This window comes from Oryctolagus cuniculus, chromosome 9 (assembly GCF_964237555.1).
Source record: "Oryctolagus cuniculus chromosome 9, mOryCun1.1, whole genome shotgun sequence".
Lineage (NCBI taxonomy): Eukaryota > Metazoa > Chordata > Mammalia > Lagomorpha > Leporidae > Oryctolagus > Oryctolagus cuniculus.
Genome location: NC_091440.1, coordinates 64373213 through 64393672, shown reverse-complemented (window position 1 = coordinate 64393672; position 20460 = coordinate 64373213). Strand labels below are relative to the sequence as shown.

General features: G+C 40.7%; 1 protein-coding gene across 1 annotated transcript in view; it reads right to left on the bottom strand.

Annotated features, from left to right (window-relative positions):
• Positions 1–1171: 1171 nt before the first annotated feature.
• The window catches only part of GTF2F2 (general transcription factor IIF subunit 2), a 133487-nt gene continuing 114198 nt past the window's right edge, over positions 1172–20460 (bottom strand). The window contains exons 7-8 of the mRNA XM_002712960.5: positions 12842–12985; positions 1172–2738 (exon numbers count right to left, since the gene is read on the bottom strand). Of these exons, the coding sequence (XP_002713006.1) occupies positions 2619–2738; positions 12842–12985 (264 nt within the window). The 3' untranslated portion in view covers positions 1172–2618. The remainder of the gene's footprint in view (positions 2739–12841; positions 12986–20460) is intronic.

Sequence of the window (20460 nt, the reverse complement as noted above, 5' to 3'; positions counted from 1 at the left end):
TCTCATAGCAACCACAGGGCTGAGCACTCTTTGTCTTCTTAATTTTTGGATGACAAAAGCATGTTTATCAAAGCAAGAGAGTCCTGAAACAAAAGAATAAGGAAACCCAGGTGGAAGGGCTCTTCCTCCAGGATTAAAAGCCAAAGTTTAATATTAAATAAGAGAGCACCGCAAATATGAATCAGGAATGGCACCAGTCTATCACCTAGACTAACTATTCTACTGAAGAGACAATAAATTTTTTTTTTTTTTTTTTTTTTTGACAGGCAGAGTGGACAGTGAGAGAGAGACAGAGAGAGAAAGGTCTTCCTTTGCCGTTGGTTCACCCTCCAATGGCTGCCGCTGCAGCCGGCGCACCGCGCTGATCCGATGGCAGGAGCCAGGATCCAGGTGCTTTTCCTGGTCTCCCATGGGGTGCAGGGCCCAAGCACCTGGGCCATCCTCCACTGCACTCCCTGGCCATAGCAGAGAGCTGGCCTGGAAGAGGGGCAACCGGGACAGAATCCGGCGCCCCAACCGGGACTAGAACCCGGTGTGCCGGCGCCGCAAGGTGGAGGATTAGCCTATTGAGCCACGGCGCCGGCTGAGACAATAAATATTTAAGAGACCCAAGCACATACAACTGGTGTGATGAGGTAACAGATAACTAAGAGAAGCAAAGGAAACCACCTTTACAAAAATATCAAAGCACAGCTTCACATAAGACACAGGTCTGCCTCCAGACACTGAGCCGGGGCAATCTATAACTGGGAGGTAATGGGTGTATCACATGTTCTTGCATCAGAATAATGTGGAATAAGACAACTTGAGGTGGCCTCGGCAATACTTCTGTATCAGAATTTTGTTTTATACTGGGAATGCAAAGACAATTTTTCTGAGCACAGTGGCACTCAACAGTGGCACCAGAATTCTGGTGTTCTGCTGTTGGAAGTAAATAATACAGAAAATGATTTGTCTCCACAGATATTTTCTTGTTTTGTTTTAATTATATAACATTTTCTTACATTTTTGGCATTTGCTACTTCTTGGTTGCACGCTCCAGAAGAGCTGACAAAATGAACAAGTATAAAAACAATCTTTCACTGAGCTTAGTTTGCTAATAAGTTTTTCGTTGTTTTGCTGGTCTTGTTTGAGTGTATAATTTTGGATTCTAAGTGAGGAAAAACTTTAATCATGTACACGCATTGCTTTTATTTAAAATTAAAGAGAAGAGTAAAAGAAACATTTTTATGTCCCAGGAAGTGAAATTAACTTTGTTGGTCTCAGTCCCACCCCACAACCCTCCTTTAGAGTATCCACACCATTTGTCCCATATGTGCCTGCTGTAGAATTCTGGGAGCAAAAGCATCTTAACTGCGTGTCCAAGGCCTGATACAATTTTTAATTATTTAAAAAGCAAATAATGGCTGGCGCCACAGCTCAATAGGCTAATCCTCCACCTGTAGCGCCGGCACACTGTGTTCTAGTCCCGGTCGGGGCGCCGGATTCTGTCCCGGTTGCCCCTCTTCCAGGCCAGCTCCCTGCTGTGGCCCGGGAGTGCAGTGGAGGATGGCCCAAGTGCCTGGGCCCTGCACCCGCATGGGAGACCAGGGAAGCACCTGGCTCCTAGCTTTGGATCAGTGCGGTGCGCCGGCCGCGGCAGCCATTGGAGGGCGAACCAACGGTAAAGGAAGACCTCTCTCTCTCTCTCTCACTGTCCACTCTGCCTTTCAAAAAAAAAAAAAAAAAAAAAAAGGCAAATAAAAGAACATTTTATTTATTTTAAAGTTTTAGAACAGAGAAGGAGAGACAGATCTTCTCATCAGCTGGTTCACTTCCCAGATGGCTGCATTGGCCAGCACTGGGCCAGGCAGAAGCTAGGAGCTTCTTCCAGGTCTCCTATGTGGGTTGCCATTAGCAGGGAGTTGGACTAGAAGTGGAGCAGCTGGGTCTTGAACAGGTGCCCATATGTGATGCCTGCATTGCAGGTGGCGGCTTTACCTGCTATGCCACAATGCTGGCTCCAAGAAAACTTAACTGAGCAGGTTTTTGTCCATTTCTCATATCGACATCAGTAGAGTACAATGAACTAAGGATGAAAATTGACATTTCACTACAAACTTCAATGCTTTCCTTTTATTAATATGTGTTTGAGTATGAAACACGGTCATTCCACCACCACCCCCCCCTTTTTTTAAAAAAAGGTTGTTCTCCAGCAATTTTGGAATATGGAACTTTGGCTTTTTATTCTTCTTAATAGTTTCAGTAACTGACTTTCCTCTCTTCGAATCTGCATTACTTCTGTTCCTCAGAGATAGAAGAAGGACAGTCTTAATTTAGAAAACAAATTCCTAATTTTACATTGTAAAAGTAATCATTTAAAAAGAAAAATCCTTTTCATCCCCAACCCTATCCTAGTCATGGATAATCTGGTTTGATACAAGTCTATAAATAAATTTTCTTCTCAAAAAAATTTATGAAACTTTATAAGAAATAGAGGTTTGAAAAATTGACCAAGAGAAACCCAAGTACCAGCCATGTTACTGCTACTGACACAGGCGCTCAGTGTTCCAGAATCATCGCTGCGGCCTCAGTGTCACCCTGCACGGGCTCCACCAGCCAGCCTGCCCAGAGTCCGCTTAGTCACTCTTTTCTTCTCCTTGATAGTGTCTGTATTCTGGCTTCAGCTCCCATGTGTTTTTGTGGATCCCTTTTACATTCTGAATACCAATTTCTTTCAAGATTTCCTTCAGGTAGCCCTAAAAACAAAAACGAAAACACCCAACAGATGAGATGACAAAGAAACCAAATTTAAAATAGCATGATCTACCAAAGCACATTTATGAGTAATAAAAATGATGATCCGAAAGCTTATTAATAAGATTTCTATACAAACAAAACTGCCTTTTGATTCTTTCCGTGCAAAACATTAAGTGCATAAATTATTTACATGAAAGGGTTGGAACACCAGCAACTTGAAAACTTAGAAAACACAACCTCCCCTGAGTTTAGTGGCTGCAAGGACTCAGATCTTTGGGAAAGTAAAGCTCAAGGAAGCAAACATGTGACAGGTACCCAGAATGTTCAGCTCTCAGGGGGGCTCTCCAATGTGCTACCAGGCCACTTGTGTTTTCTGTGTAATGAGGAACACTGGGGTTCCTGCTTACTATTTGTGCACTGGCCAAGTTGATCAAGACAGGGTGAAGAGTAAGTATTGAGACCTACTACAATCCAGGGAGCTGCAGTGTTCCTGTGCGTGGCTCTTCCAAAGGGAAGAATCTGTGTTATGATACTTTAGGCCCCCTGAAATTTCAAGACATTCACCAAATGATCATCATATGTGGGAGTCTTCAAAAAGCTCATAAAAAATGAATATTACAAACTGTGTGTGGGCTTCAAAATTTTGTGCACCGAAGTAAACTTACTTTTGAATTCCACTTCCACAAACTTATTGAAGTACCCTTGTGTTCACGGCAATGCTGGTCATATTCACTGTAAAAACCCCACCTTTGCTTGCCAGTGCCCAGGGCTGGAAAGTAAGGCCAGTATAAATCACACTACCTCCTTCCTGGGAAAGAACTGAAAAGTGGATTTTTTTCCCCTACAGAAACAACCCAACAATAAATTTTGTGTGTACGCTGCAAAGAAACAGTTACATAATGATGACTCATCCCATTGATGGAAGATTTAATTTCATTAATTGAAATCAGGCACTGATTAGAAAAATGGCTGAGACATTCTTGCCTAAAAAAATACTAGGGCAGTGTCCTTCTCTGATACAATGCTAGACTGCCTGCCTCAGAACGGCAAGCTTATGAAGTCAGTCCCACGTTGGGCCTAGGAATTTGCAGTGACTCACTTAATTACACTCGAGTTCTACCATGTCTGCTTTAAGGATCCTCCTAGCTCTGACACTCTGTAAGGACCGTGAGTCCTTGGCGTGTGGATCCAGTCTCCAAGCCTCAATACTGCTGGAGCAAACTTGTTACCAACAAAACCGAACGCCACCTGACACGGACTGCTGTGACGCTGTACAGTCCATAAGGTCCTTCAGTTAGGGGTAGGCTGTTACCTAGAAACCGTGCAGCCGACCTCCACTGTGAACTACGCAGGTCCCATTCCAGCAGCCAGGCAGCAGGTGGCAGCACTGCACCAAATGAACAATGGGTTTCCCAAGGCGGCTTGCCGGCCTCCCACACCTTTCTTCAGCCTGCTTCACTAGAGGGCCCATGTGAATGAGTAAGCACAAAGGCGCTTGAGACACCCAGGTAATACGCACGTCTGCCATCTGCCACTTCGAGTCACATTTTAAAAATGGGACACTGTTCACTTTCTAACTGAACAGGATTCATAAGTGGAAAATGACGGGTTAGGCACAAACGACTCTCAGTGTAGGCGCCAAGACTGACATCTTTGTAAAATTCCACAGAATGGTCTATTGTAATACTGGCTAAGACCCTGTTGCACAATCACACAATTGTGGAGGTACTGCAGTGGGTCACACACGATAAGAACAATTGCTCAGAGCATACTGAGAGCCCAAGAGAAAAAGAGCTCTCGATCTCAAGTCTGGTGTGCTTGGCTATAATCTAGGCAGAGAAAATGAAAGGCCTAAAAAGAGTTAAAATCCAAATCATTAAGAAAGGTAAGTGTACAAATTCAGTGTCTTTCACCCTCATATGGTAATCTAGTACAGTGCTCAGAATAGATGTCACCTTTAACCCTTGCAGCAGTAAGAATGGATGAGCTCAAGTCTGTCCATTTGTGAAGCAGCATAACAAAATCAGGTTCACAGTGTCTAGTCATGGTATCTTACAGAATTTTGGGGAGAGGGGATCAAACACTTTGGATGTCTCAAACTGCAACCTAACTCCATGTTACCCTAACCAAATAAATTAGCTTAGCAAGGGAGTAGGCACAAAGCAACAGGAGATACAGTAATAATCTCAAGTCTCGCCTGTGATTGCCTTGGCAGGACCAGACCCAAAGACCTTCTGGGCCTCACACTGCCTGCGGGCTGGATGTTCTCCACCCTTGCTTTCAGACTAGGCTCAAATGTCATTTTCTCAGAGAAAATTTCCCTAACAGCTTCGCCCCTATTGTGGTGTGTGTTGCTCCTTGTGAATCTAAGTCTATTGGTATTTTAATTACGATTAATGCGACCATGCCTTGAGAGTACCAACTCCATTTTGAACTTCATATCACAAGCTGTCACTGGCCAAGCAGCTGGCTGACAGCAAAGAGGCCTGCTACTTCACCCTGGCTGACTGACAGCTACACTGATAACTGTACTTTTTTCTCCAAGGCTGACAACTGGAAGTTAAGATCACACACTTTCTGGGGTAATAAATACTAGGGCCTTCAGCTCACTGTGACTCCATCCCGTACAAGCATTCACTCTGACAGGGAACTGGACATTGGAGGCTCTGCTGGAGTCAAAACCCCCTTACTTTGTGGCTGATGACTTGACAGCGTGACAGCATCTGGGACCACTGCGCATTACCTTGGGGGGGGGTGAGTCTTCCCGTGCTATTTGGAAAATTGCCTCCACGGATGCATGGAGTTTACTTTGTTCCCAGCATTCCATGCTTGAGTAATTTCCTTTTACCTATTTCTGCCAACCTCTTCAATATTTTCCTTTTGCTTTATTTTTGTGTATTCTGCCTTTGTGCACATCACAATAAACGGATAAATTCAGGAACCAGCTTTGGCCTCAACTGGCTTACCTAATGATTAAAGGGTAAAAGGACATAGCCCTTTTGGAAAAACTGTATCCTTTAGGCTGAAATTGTCACCAGGTAGCAGCAAAACCAGGCAACCTTGGCTGGTTCCGCAACACAACCCTTTAGATTTATATTTCTCACTGCACATGCTGTAATGATATGACTTTTACCCTATAATATCATAATCCTTTATTCATATGGTTCTTTCTTCCCTCTGCATTATCGTGGAGCTTCAACATACCAATACAGAGGAAACAGGGTATGATTAAGAATGACAAGGCAGCTCAGATGGATTGGGAGATGGGTGTGAGGGGAGATCACTTAGGTCTCCAGGAACAGACTATGTAAAATCTAGTTCTTTTTCTTTTTGGAACCCAGGTATTGACCCAGTTAGATGAAGAATTTACTGATTAAACTGTATTAACTGAATGTGAATTCCATTTATCACTAAATTCTGCATTACAGTGCTACAATGTTGCTGGAGACAAAGCCAACTGAGGGGAAATCTGAATGTAGACCTACCATATGACCCAGCCATCCCACCCCTGGGAATTCACCCAAGGGAAATGAAGTCAGCATATGAAAGAGTTATCTGTAACCCCATGTTTATTGCAGCTCAATTCACAATAGCTAAGAAATGAAATCAACCCAAATGTCCATCAGGTGAAGACTGGGTAAAGAAATTATGGGATATATACACCATGGAACACTACACAGCTTAAAAAAAAAAAAAAGAAATCCTGTCATTTGCAACAAAATGGATGAAACTGGAAAATACCATACTTAGTGAAATAAGCCAGTCCCAAAAGGAGAAATGCCCTATGTTCTCCCTGATCTGTGATAACGGAGCACCTAAAACATAATCTATAGAAGTGAAATTAACACTCTGATAAGCAATGACTTTGAACAGCCCTTTGTCTTGACTGTTGAGGAACAGTTTTTTTTTTTTTCATACAATTTGTTGAACTCTTTACTTAGCAGAGTTAATCTATGTGTATAAAGCTAACTGAAAATAGATATTAGTAAAAAAATAAGAATGAGAATAGGAGAGGAGGAAGAGGGGTGGGAGTGTAAGTGGGAGGGTGGGTACAGTGGGGAGAATCATTATATTCATAAAGTTGTATTTATGAAAAGCATGAAGTTTGTATTCCTTAAATAAAAAAGTTTTTGGGTGGGGGGAAGCCAACTAAGGGGACATTTTAAAAGATTCTACCAGGATTAAAAAAATTAATTGGTGGGAGCGGCTTGAGATATCATCCCATGCCAGCAGAGAATACCTCATCACCCCATGTCAGCAGGAAGTAGCTCTAAAGACAGATCATCGGCCCTCTACCCCTCCTGGACTTTTGAAGCTAATGTAATCCCATACAACTGTTACTTTATAAAAAACAAAAGGGGGGAATGTTAGTAAAATGGTGTAGTCTTATCTATGGAGCAATCTACACCTTGGACGCCATTCTAGGCTCTAGCCCCTGCCACCATTGCTGGAAGCCACATGACCACATGACCCAACCACAGGTGTCAGCTCCACCCATATCCTAATGGGATTCGCTGCTCCTACTTCCCTGCCCGCCCCCTGGCAAAGTTTTATGAGGACCTGTTCCTGAACACATGGCTCTCTCCCTCCCTGTCTCTCTTGCTTTCTCTCTTTTCCTTCTTCGTCCCTTCCCTCTGGTCTGTTGGGTTTCCCCCACCAATAAACCCTTTCCCTTAAAAAAAAAAGATTAATTTGTGGGGCTAGTGCTCTCTCTTAAATGATGAATAAACCTTATTTTGAAAATAACGCAGAGAGCTGAAGCTGTGGCATAGTGGGTAAAGCTGCTGCCTGCAGTGCTGGCATCCCATGTGGGCACCAGTTCGAGTCCTGGGTGCTCCACTTCCAATCTAGCTCTCTGCTATGGTCTGGGAAAGCAGTAAAAGATGGCCCAAGTCCTTGGGCCCCTGCACCCACGTAGGAGACCTGGAAGAAGCTGCGGGCTCTTGGCTTCGGTTCTGGCTCTCTCTCTCCCCACCCCATAACTCTGTCTTTCAAATAAATAAATACATTTTTTAAAAAATCAAAGGAAAGGAGATTTTATTGGTAATGGCGTTTTCAGATTAAATATAAGTTCTGTGGCCTATTACTTGATTGAAAATTAAGTAAATATACAAATCTTATCTGTAAATAAATACCTAGTTTCATTTACTGGATACCTGTCTCAGGTAGTGCTCTTATCTATATAATAACTTAAGGAAAATCTTGACTCAATAGGTTATATTACTAAAGTCACCACAAATTTTACCTCAATCTGAAAAAAGTAAAGATGAAAAAAGAAAAGGGTTGAAACAAACCACTTAAAAAGGTTAAGGGTGGGGCCGGCGCTGTGGTGTAGCCACTAAAGCCATCGCCTACAGTGCCAGCATCCCATATGGGCACCAGTTCAAGTCCCAGCTGCTCCACTTGCGATCCAGCTCTCTGCTGTGGCCTAGGAAAGCACCAGAAAATGGCCCAAATCCTTGGGCCCCGGCACCCGTGTGGGAGACCCTGAAAAAGCTTCTGGCTCCTGGCTTCAGATCAGCACAGCTCTGGCCATTGTAGCCAACTGGGGTGTGAACCAGCGGATGGAAGACCCCCCACCCCCCGCCTCTGCCTATCTGTAACTCTGCCTTTTAAATAAGTAAATAAATCTTTTTTTAAAAAAAAGATAAAGGGAAAATGTTTTTCTAATAGATTAGTTATTAGAATCTCTTATTTAAAAGAAAGTATTAAAATTTCATAAATATGCTGCAATTTTACCCACTTACATTCAACACGGTTAATAATTTATTTTAGTAAGACAGTTCATATTCTAAAACTTTTAATTAAGGCTCTGCTTCAGAAGTTATCAAATAATTATTTTTTGAAACAAAAGTCTCAAAAAGGGCTGTCATTAATTAATATGCTCTTGGGGAAACTGGTCATCTTTTTAGTAGTACCAATCAAACTATAATTTTGCAGTCACAGGAAGAACTGAAAGAGAATATATGAACAAAATGATAGATTTCTTTTTTTGACAGAGGGAGAAAGGAATTAATTGGGAAAGCAAGCTCACGTGAGCACAGAGTATTCTCATAAAGCAGCAGCACTCATACCCCCCTCCTTGGCTCAGGAATGGCCGCACAGCCCCTTCCGGTCACTGAAAATCCTTCTGGGGCTTTTACTAGGATAATCCAGACATTCTGTTTTCTGAGGAGTTTCTAGTGAGGTGTTTCAGGGGGCCACTTTGGCTACCACATGGCAAGAACCTGACTAAATTAAAGACAACAAACAAAAAAGACGAGAAGATAAGCCAAGATGTGTACAGATGGGAAGGGCAGTTCTAACTAAAAGGTATTAGTAGCTAGATCTAGCCAGTGCTAAAGCTAGGTACATTCCTGAACTTCCCAGCTACCCAAGTCAACAACAGAATATATCTTTAACTTTCTATTTTTTAATAGAAGGAATGCTCAGTATCTCAAATTCCCTAGCTATTTTATTCTTTATAAGAGCAGTGTTCCTGTATTTTACTGATTCCAAATTCTGCTTCAAGTCTTTACTTAGGCCTCTCTGGAAACAAACTGAAATTAGATTAATACCACTTATTATTGCTGATATAGCAGTGTAACCGTTTTATTTATTGAAAGCCTACCTTGCAAATAAGCATTATTGGGAATTATTTCAAGCTGGGGAACTTAAAATATGAACACCAAATTGTGCCTAGTTTTCCCTGCTGATGTGAACCTACTCTACATAAAAAGCCTAAGAATTGTTCAATTACACATTCTGAATTTAAAGATGATACACTGTACTGACATGATGGGGGACCACTGATCTAGAAAGGATCATCAATAATTAAAGCTAAATTTTCCTGAATCCTGACCTGACACTGGATAGAGCACAAGGAAAGTAGGAGGCTCAGTTATAATCAGAGCTGATTTTCAACGACACTTTTAATAGAAATGTATGGTTACAGTAAACTGGTCCATGGGAGCCACGTGAGAGAACAGTGTGTCAGGGCTCAGAGTAGTCTTGGTAGTTTGGTGTTTCCATGGGAGCAATTAGACAAAGTTTGAATGGTTTGTCCTTTCAAAGGAAATGCAGCGTATGCTTCATATTTGGTTTTCCAGATATAACAAAATGTGAAGAAAGATTAGATACAGCACATTCAAGGTTAAAGATCAAAGAGTAAAAAGGAGAATTAATAGGCTTCCTCTGATCTTTCATTTTAGAGGGGAAACAAAGCCGAAAGTTAAGCCTTATAAAATACCCCTTTAAACAGATACCACAGCAGTTATCAAGGCTTAGCCTTTTCAAATTGGCTCATTTGTCCTTGATCAGTAAGTTTAATGCTTTCTGGTTGCTTATGCAAGTCACATACTGGCAAATACAGAGGAAAGGATAGGCCCTAAGGACAGCACCTCTAATCAATTTGTTTGTTGTAGGAATGGAGATCTGTGGTAAGAAGTAATATAGAAAGCAAATGAAAAATCAAGAGATATTTCACTTTGTGTTTCTATGGGGGTGCAAACTGTTGAAATCTTTACTTAATGTATACTAAACTGATCTTCTGTTAAAAAAAAAAAAAGAAGAAGAAGAAGAAGAAATTATCAATTCCCAACTTGACTCTCACTGGGATTAAACATGACAATAGGTCTGATCTGATTTCATCATCATTTAAAAAATCATCTATTATTTTTCACTTTATGTTTCTGTGTGGGAGCAAACTGTTGAAATCTTTACTTAATGTATGCTAAACTGATCTTCTGTAGATAAAGAGAATCGAAAATGAATCTTGATGTGAATGGAAGGGGAGAGGGAGTGGGAGAGGGGAGGGTTGCGGGTGGGAGGGACGTTATGAGGGGGAAGCCATTGTAATCCATAAGCTGTACTTTGCAAATTTATATTCATTAAATAAAAGCTAAAAAAAAATCAAGAGAATATTTCCATTCACTCAAAATGTCAAAAATGACATTACAAAGGTCAGAAAGCAGATGGCATTTGTATGGCTAGTAACAAAGATGTGTTAAAGTGATAGCTTCATGGTTAGAAACTTATCAAAAGGGGCACTGGGTACCATCAGAAAATGAAACACTACTGCATGAGTAGGCCACTAAATGCACACACTACAGAACTGGCAGACTTCTCTTCTTCCCTTATCCACGGGGCTTAAACATCTAACACTATCACCAATAAATACTAGTAAAGTACTTTGTAGCTGACAAAGTATCTTCCATCAACATTAATTATCACAAGAGTCTGATAAACAGGTACTATATTTCTGTAATTTTATATGATAAATGTATAATTTGAACATATCAGCAAATGTTATGTCAAGAACACCACCTGTTAAGTGAATTAAATATATAAATAACATTTTGAACATATTTGAGTACTTTGTCCAGTGCTACTTGGCCAAACTGTAGGGTTGGGATTCGAACTGAGATATCATTACTCTAAATGCAGTGTTCGTCCCATTTACCAGGAAGTCCCCTTTTCTGGATCATTGCTCTTCATACTAGAACGGCCTCCTTCATGTCTCTTGGTATTGCTCAGACTAAAATGAAATTAGCAGGGAGATACTGATGACCAGTAGTACAGACGCACTTGGGTCCTGTGAACCTTTCCAAGGCAACAGTTACCTACTCAGAAAAAGAGCTAGGCTTTGGTCATTTTCTTTCTATGTCAATGGGCTTTGTCAACTCAGTTAAAATGTAAGAAGGAAGTAGGGAGTAGGGAGATGAAACAGGAGAGGGGGAGAATCAAAGATTTAGAGCTGAAAGGGATCACATAAATTGTCTGGTCCAACTCCCTAATTTCAGGAATGCGAGTGATTTCCCCAGATCCCGGGCAGGAAAACATCAGGACTGAAAACCATGCCCACCATCCTGCCCTTCCTTCAGGACTTGGTAACTCTAGCCCTAGCCTAGGGAAGGCATTCTGTACTTTCTCGATACTGGCACTTTGATCCTGAACCCCACCATAAAAGACACAAGGCTTGTCAAAATCCAACTGAAGAAAATCTGCTGGTCCTTGGAGTCTGAGCATTTTCTTTTTTCAAAGCAATTCATTCCATATTTACAGTATTTCTACTATTTATGCTGTGGGGCACCACAATATTTACAGAGAACATGCAGTTCTGCCCAAGAATCTTCTACTTGCTAAGGCAACAGAGCCTCTAAACAACGGAACCATTATAAGACAGTTCAGTTTTCAGTCCAGTGGTCCTCCATGAGAATCTAACACAGACATCAATTTGCTCCCTGCTAAATCCACACATTTTTCCCCATATTCAGAAAGTTAACTGATTCTCTGAAGTCCAGCCGTGAGCATGAGCTAAGCAGCTCTAGTGTAAGAGATTCACCAAATGCCACCATATAAAAATTAGAGACAAAACAGAGACATTCAAGGAATCCTTTTTCTTTCAATGCAAAAATGAACAGATTTTGCATCCCATTAAGACAAAGAAACTGTTTATCCTTATATCATCTGCCTGTCCCTCTACAAACGCTCATTTCTCCTTTCCTAATTTTTTTGTGCTTTATTCCATAAGAATGTGTTGTGTGCTTTCAGAGTTTCTGGAATGGCCTTTCCATGTAGATATGTTTATACACATGCATGCCCACACACCCAACAACAAACTTCATTAAAATCAGAAAAAACACAGCTCAGCTAATGAATTATTCTATTTCAAATTTTTTATCTAGCTTGAAATGCTGTTTTGTGAGGCTTTGATGCCAAAGGGAGTGAAGTCATTAAGACGAGTTATAATACTGTAGCAGGAGCACTTTCTTCTTATTATTTTTTTAAAAAAAGTATTTAGATCTTTTGAAATTTAAATGAATTTCCTAGTAAAAAATGAAAGCTTGATGCATAATAAACACATTAGGCTTAATGTCAAGGACAAGTGAAAGGAAGATAGTTCCTTTTCTTCATATGGAATTGTTGAAATTAAATGTGCTTGAAATCTAAAATAGTGGAGCTCATGCTACCACAAAAAGGCTGCATATGAGACAAGTTTTCTGAATGTTGTCACTTGCAGTGGTGAATGGGAACTTAATCATGTTTGTCAGATGCATTTCTTTCCGCTAACAACAAGTTACCGGAGGACACACTCAGAGGATGAACCCAAACATGTACATACCACAGGTTGTTTTGTGATGTCCACCAGGTCCTTCAGGTTGTAGTACTGGTGCTTCTCAAACGCTGAAAACAGCATGTCTAAAACTTGCTGCTTATCAGCTCGAGCTCGTTTCCCATCTTCTTTCTTTTTCCTTTCATATTCAATCTACACGCAAAAAGTAAAGGAAAAAAGGCATCACTTCAGGGCTCACTCTGAAACACAAGCATTCTCTTCTCAGCTCTCTAACCACTATTAGAATTGAAGTTTGCAGGCAGGCAGCACAACCAGGGGCCCTTGTTGCTCCAAGGGTTCCCCAAGCCTTCAAGGCTCTGCAGCAATAATAATGCTGATCTGTACACCATTTTCTTTATTTCTTAAAGCTTTTTGTAATGCATCTATTTCCCCCCATGGAAAGTTTGCTTTGCCAAGACTGTATCAACTCAGTGTGACTAACTGGTCAGTTCGTGGTGATCAGAAACTCTCACTTGCAGTTTCTTTATTTTTTGATTAACCAAATACAATAAAAATATTTCATCCATGGATGAAGTCTGGTTGGTAACATCTCTCAAATGTGAGATTCTTAGGGGCAGGTCGGTCATGGGACAGGTTCTTTGGGGAGTGAAAAATTCAGGAAGTACTGACAGTAAGGAAAGGAAGGGGCAGTGACCCACGGTCTTTACTCATCTTGACCCCACTCAGCTTCCTTAAATTTGTCTCTTCAAAAATAAATAAAAAATTTAAGCTAACAACCTCAAGGGATAAATATATACTCAGCACTCAGACACAAGACCCTTTTCTGAAATCCCATTTTTACCTTGAAGCTTCCTGTGGCCTCTAAATTCAGCAGCATAAAGCACTTGTGTGTGTGTGTATATATACACACACACACACACACACACACACACACACACACACAGTGTGGGTTCAAGTCCCAGCTGCTCCACTTCTAATCCAGCTCTTTGCTAATATGCCTGGGAAACCAGCAGAAGATGGCCCAGGTGCTTGGACCCTGACACCCACGTGGGTAACCTGGATGGAGTTCCAGATTCCTGGCTTCAGCCTGGCCCAGCTTTGGCCATTGTAGCCATTTGGGGAGTGAAGCAGTAGACGGAAGATTGATTTGTGTGTGTGTGTGTGTGTGTGTGTATCTCTAACTCTGCCTTTCAAAAAATAAATAAATCTTTAAGAAAAAAAGGAAACAATATTGCTTGGAGAAACTTAAGTTCTAGAAATTTAATCCTATATTTATTTAAGAATCAAAGTAAAACAGAACATCACTTTAACATCTTTACTATGAGATAACCTACAGAAAAGACTCTTAAAACAAAATTTTTATAATACAGCATTAGTTAAATCTTTTGTGACAAGGGCTACGACAGGCTTATAATTCAAATTCTCTGTGGTATCAGATAAGTAGTTCTAATGAATACATAAGTATAAAATATGACTTAAATTATTTCCATAGTTATTAAATTTTTAACACCTGATTTTATACTTATGACAAAACTAATTTCCCTGAGGTAACTTTTCTTTTGTAAACTAAGTGGTATGTAACTTGTAATCTTTTCTTTCAATGTGATTTTGACAAAGATAACATGTCTTTTTAAAACTATGATTATTTATTTGAGAGACACAAAGAGAGACACAGAGGGCTCCCATCTACGGTTTCACTCCCCAAATGCCTGCAACAGGCTTAGCTCAGGTCAAAGCCAGGAGCTGGGAAACTCAATCCAGGTCTCCCATGTGGGAGGCAGGATTTCAACTGCTTGAGCCATTACCACTGCCTCCCAGGCAGTGGTATCAGGCAGCTGGAGTCAGGAGCTGGAGCCAGATATTGCACCCAGGTACTTTTGCTATGGAAAGCCAATTTTCCAACTGGTATCATAACCTTCAGGCCAAATACCTGCCCCAAATGGTAATCTTAATATCATACTCACAACTTGCCACTATAAATAAAATTAATTGTACATATAAACTATGATATGAAGTAGTTTAGGACAGACTGGTTTTGATCTCTCAACTATTTTCTTACTGGTACACAGGCATTGTAAGGAAATGATACTCAAAGCAGTCAGATACTTAAAATGATGTAACCAATACAAAATATTAGTAAGATAGTTATTGGGCTAGAAAAGCTATTATATGTTTACTTCCATCACTGATTTTCAATCTACCATCAGTGACCACAGATCACTATATAACCAACTGCACAAAAATAAATGTCAATTCAAAAAGCACTTTAAATTTGGTTTTCAGATACTAATTTTTATAATCCCCCCAAATCCATCATACACATTAGCTTTACTTCCACAATAGAAAATAAATTATTCAAGACTAAAATGCAACCAAATGATGGAAATCTATTGTGCATGTTGTACTGAGTTGTTCAACTGTCATTACTGAAACCTTAATCACTGATTAACATTATAAATGCCACCCACTACCAATTAAAATCTTATAATTCAGATGTCTGTACATTTCTAGATTGTTGTTTGCAGAAATACTTTGATCGTTTTGTCAAGGCAGTCTCTGTGAAGGCTTTTATTTTAACTTTTGATATATGTCAGCCTTGAAAATCAGGGTTTTGCATTTTAAATTGTTATGAAAGATTTCTCCCCCACCCCCTCAACCAATGCTTATATTTATGCTTAGTGTGTCATTCTCCCTTGGGAAGAAATAAATTCTTTCGAATCGGTCAGTCCTTGGTATGCAAATTCAAATGGACAATGCCATGTGTAGTACACATTTATTCCACACAACAATACACAAGCATTGCTGAAAAGCCTTTCTGATCAGGTCCTGCAGGACCCACTTTAATCAGAAAAATTCAAAATTCACACATATAACTTATCTATATAAACAACTTTTCTTTCTAGTTGCTGGAGATTTACCTCAAGATTCTATGTAATAATTCTATTCAAACAGTCGTTCTCTAAGTAAGCTTAGCTAATTCTCTGTCAATCTCTGATCATAACCCAAAACAACCAAAGTGAATTAACTTTGTCTTCTGGATGCTTCGTTTTTAAATGTACTGCACACTGAGACAGCTTTGAACCAGCAATGGCTAATACAACTTAAGGTATACTAACCACAAAGGTCAAGGCTAATACGACTTAAGGTATACTAACCACAAAGGTCAGGGTTACTGTGCCAGTTATTTGTAACTAGCCTTCAGCGGCAGCCACTGTGGAGGTGACAGCAAGGGGCCTGCAGGATGCACTTCTAAGATTCCACTGCTAACTAATGTCCAGCCCTGAGAGCAGAGGGAAAGCAGAAAGAAGAGAGTTTTCCTTTTGTGGATTAGCAGGAGCACCTCCCACCGTGGCAGCCTCCTGATCTCTGATAACCAAGTTTCTTGTGCCTGTTGCACGCTAGTCCTTCCATTTCGCGTTCATCACTCATGCGTAAACGAGTCCCCACACTAGACCCTTTTTAAGTATCTATAGAGTTGTTTGGTTTCTATGACAGACAACTGATTCATCATTAAAACCAGAAATGACAAGCTGTATTTAAAATGATATTAATAATTTCCTTTCTGCAAGAGCCAAGTTCTTATCAGGTCTGATCACATCATTCTTCTGTTTGACAGAATGATGAAAAGATCATTTTTGCAGAGAGGAATCAGTTTTCTACTTCCTGTTCACATTTATCTGCCTTATTCCCTATACTCATTTTTTGGAGAATAAGCTGATACGTAGTATAATCTGTAAATCCACCAAACCTAAAATGATGAAAACATGAGGGTACAATGATCAACGCTTCTGTGTTCTACAATTTCAACTCTTCTCAGAAAAGACTGACTAGTATAGGGACTGCATAAGGGTGCTGGGTTAATCCATATGGTAAACATCTTTATTTTTATTTATTTATTTAAAGGGAAGGTTTATTGTCGGATGGGGGGAAACCTGACAGGTCGGAAGGAGAGGGCGAGAGAGCAAGAGAGAGAGAAGAGAGCTTGTGTGCGGGAAGCAGGTCCTGTTATACCTTTGCAGGGGCCAGGGAAGTAGGAGCAGTGAACCCCATTAGGGTGAGGGTAGAGCTCATGTCTGTGGTTGGGCCATTTGGTCACCTGACTTCCAACAAGTCAGTCTGGGCATGAGGCCAATGGGTAAATATTTTTTTAAAGTTCATTTCTTTGCTTTAGTAGGGGGAAAAAAACAAGATAAACACAAGATCTAATAGTTTCCCCCTCTCACCCAGTGGGACCCCTTGTAAATCCTCTGATAACCTCATGATTTTCCAAAGTTTGCTTTCACTATTTCAAAGGATGGGGAAAGAGGCAAGCACTACGGTACAGCAAATTAAGCTGCTGCTTGCGACAGCACCCTGTTTCAGAGTGCAGGTTCCAGGCCCAGCTGCTCTGCTTCCAATACAGAATGAATGCTTTCTGAGTGATGAGTACAGTAGGTATCATATCCCACATAATTTTTTAGCTTAAGAGATAAACTTGAATTTAATGCTTAGAATAGCTCCAACCACAAAGTGGCAGCGCAGGAAAATTGAATATTTGGATATTCTCTCTGTTATATATACTTATATGTAAATTTATCTATGTGTCACAGGTGGGTGAAAATTCCTGGGGAAAATGCAAGGAGGATTATTTCTAATCAGATGTAGAGATAAAATTTTACAAATATATCTGAATTTTTTTACTTCCTATTTCTGGCAGTTTCTCTTTATTCTTATTCTGAAAACTGCATTCAAAGACCCTTAACTGTTAAAAAGAATTACTGGATTTCATGTTTATATGGCTCCTCCTTGCAAAACTTTGAAACATTTCAACATTACATTGAATTACATTTATCTAAAATCTTGAGCTAAGTCATTCTTGATGAACTATGTTGAAGTTTCTCAATATTTTAAAACTCAATGTTCCCTTCTAATAAATGTTTTAAAAAACTTATTTGAGTGGCATGTGCTGTGGTGCAGTGGGTTAAGCTGCGGCCTGCAGCACCAGCATCCCATATGGGCTCCAGTTCGAGTCCCAGCTGCTCCATTTCTGATCCAGCTCCCAGCTGATGTGCCTGGGAAAGCAGTGGAGGGTGGCCCATAATCCTTGGGCCCCTGCACCCAAATAGGAGACCCAGAAAAAGCTCTTGGCTCCTGGCTTCAGCTTGGCTAAGACATTTGGGGAGTAAACCAGTAGGTGAAAGATCTTTCTTTTTCTCTGTAACTCTGCCTTTCAAATAAATAAATTAATCTCAATACTTCTTTCAGAGGCAGAAAGAGGGAGTGAGAGACATAACTATTAGAGTGTATGTTCCTAACCACTGACTCACCCCAACTGCCCACAGTGGCCAGGGCTGGATGGGGCCAAAGCCAGGAGCCAGGAGTGCTATCCAGATCCCCCACAGAAGTGGCAGGAATCTCATTACTCGAAACATCACTGCTACCTCTTGGGGTCTTGGCATCAGGAACTACAGCTGGGAATCTAATCCAGATACTCCAATGTTAGACATGGGCATTTTAATTGCTGGGCTAAATGTCCGTCCCTGAAAAAGTTTTACTGCTCTGCCCTCCCCTGGAGATTATTTTCTATGGGAATACCTTAGAATGGGTGGGGGTATTTCTGTAGCTTTCAAACACATCCAGTGTTACCATAACACCGATACAAAGAACAGTAGTAATCTTAAGACAATTGTGCTAGGGTCCTACCATGGCTGCCTCTTTCCTGGCTTTCTTCTCCTTCATCTCAAAAGGAGAAACTTACTGCTCAGCTGCAACTCAGGCAGCCACACACTCACTGAGATAACACCAGCAATTCAAAGACATTTTATAAAGGAAAAATATCACTCGAGAGCCTACCATCCAAAAATAATGACTTACAATGCTCAACCCACACCTCAATTTTAGACATTTGTTCCTAATCTTTTCCTATCTTAAACAATAGAGGGAAACATTCATTGTATCTACTTTTGAGCACTAGTTTTACTACCGTAAATTGCTACGCAGAAGCTTGCTGGGCCAAAGGATATATCCTTTTATAGAGCTTTTGACATGGATTACTAAACTTCCCTCTGGGAAGCATCTACCTCTTCACAGCTTAGGGAGAGTGTGATGTTTCTTGTCCTCACCGTGATGAAAACTGGTAAGAGCAGAAACTTACACAGAAGTCCGAACCCTTAAGAGGAGGACAGAGTCAGGGAGCTACAAAAGCAGCACAGTAATGAAAAAGCAAAAGCAAAGGCAGCTAAGACCTGTACTACTTTGTTCCCTTTACTTCCACTTAGCTGCAGAAAGGTACAAGTATTCCCATCTAAGAGTGGAACAGACTAGAACAGAAGATAAAGAAATACATTTATTAGACAATAGGAAAATACCTTCCTGGGATTATCTGGCCCTGGTGGCTGCAACTCTCTTTGCTTGTCTTTTGTAGTTTACTTTTCCCTGAGGAACAGCCAGAGGCTATGTGGCTGAACTGTGACCTGCTTTGTTTAATCCACACAATAGAACAATTTTTAAATTTGAATGCCTAGGGAAGGGGCATGTGCACTCCAGCTCCCACAGTCCCTAACATTTACTCTCTTACATCCCAGCCTTCTGCACATCTTAGACACCTGCTTGGACCTACAGGCATTGGCATTTATTTGCTACCTCTCAAAGAAAACTCAAGATCAATCTTAAAAGACTTTATTCCTTCCTAAATTCAGTATTAAAAGGAATCTTAGAAACCAAGTAGGACATAATTTATGCTTCATTTTACTTTTAGGCAACCATCACAGTTTGCCTTATATTGCAGGTATTACACATTTAGCACATTTAGCACTGCTAATTACAGCAACTCCACAGACAGTGGTTAGAGGTATGTCTCCAAAGGCAGACTGCTTGAGCCGAACATCTGGACTGGTTGATAATTGCCTGTGTGACCTTAGGTAAGCTACCTCTGTGTGTCTCCGTTAGCTCATCTGTAACATGAGGATAACAGTAGCTACTTTGCAGGGTTGGTATAAAGAAGAAAGTTAATTATTTATATGAAGCACCCAGAATGGCACCTGGCACAAAGTATACATGATGTGGACCATAAGTGTGTACATTATGTATTGTATAATACATATAGGATATGTAAAATTTACTTCAATGCTGCTACTTGGGATACCTATTTCCCATAAGGGAGTGCCAGTTCAAGTCCCAGATGCTCCACTTCCAATCCAACTTCCCGCTAGTATGCCTGGGAAGGCAGCAGAAGATGACCCAATTACTTGGGTCACTGCTACCCATGAGGGAGACAGAGGTAGAGTTCCTTGCTTCCTGCTCTGGCCTGCCCCAGTCCTGGCTATTGTGGGCATTTGGGGAGTGAATTGGCATGTGGAAGACCCCCCGCCCTGATTTTATCTTTCAAATAAGTAAATAAATCTTTTAAAAATACTTGGGAAAATTAAAACCATGCAAAGCAATCTTAATAATCAATGGAAAAAATTACTGTCTTATGACCTTTAAATTTTATTACCTAGTGTGGGTATTTGGCCTAATGGTTAAGACACAGGCTAGAGTACCTGATTCCAGTCCTGGCTCATGATTTCAGCTTCCTGCCAATGGGTACCCTGGCAACAGCAGGTAACAGCCCAAGTGGTTGTTCCCTGCCACCCATGCGGGAGACTTGGATTGAGTTCCTGGCTCCTGCCCAGCTCAGTCCTGGCTGT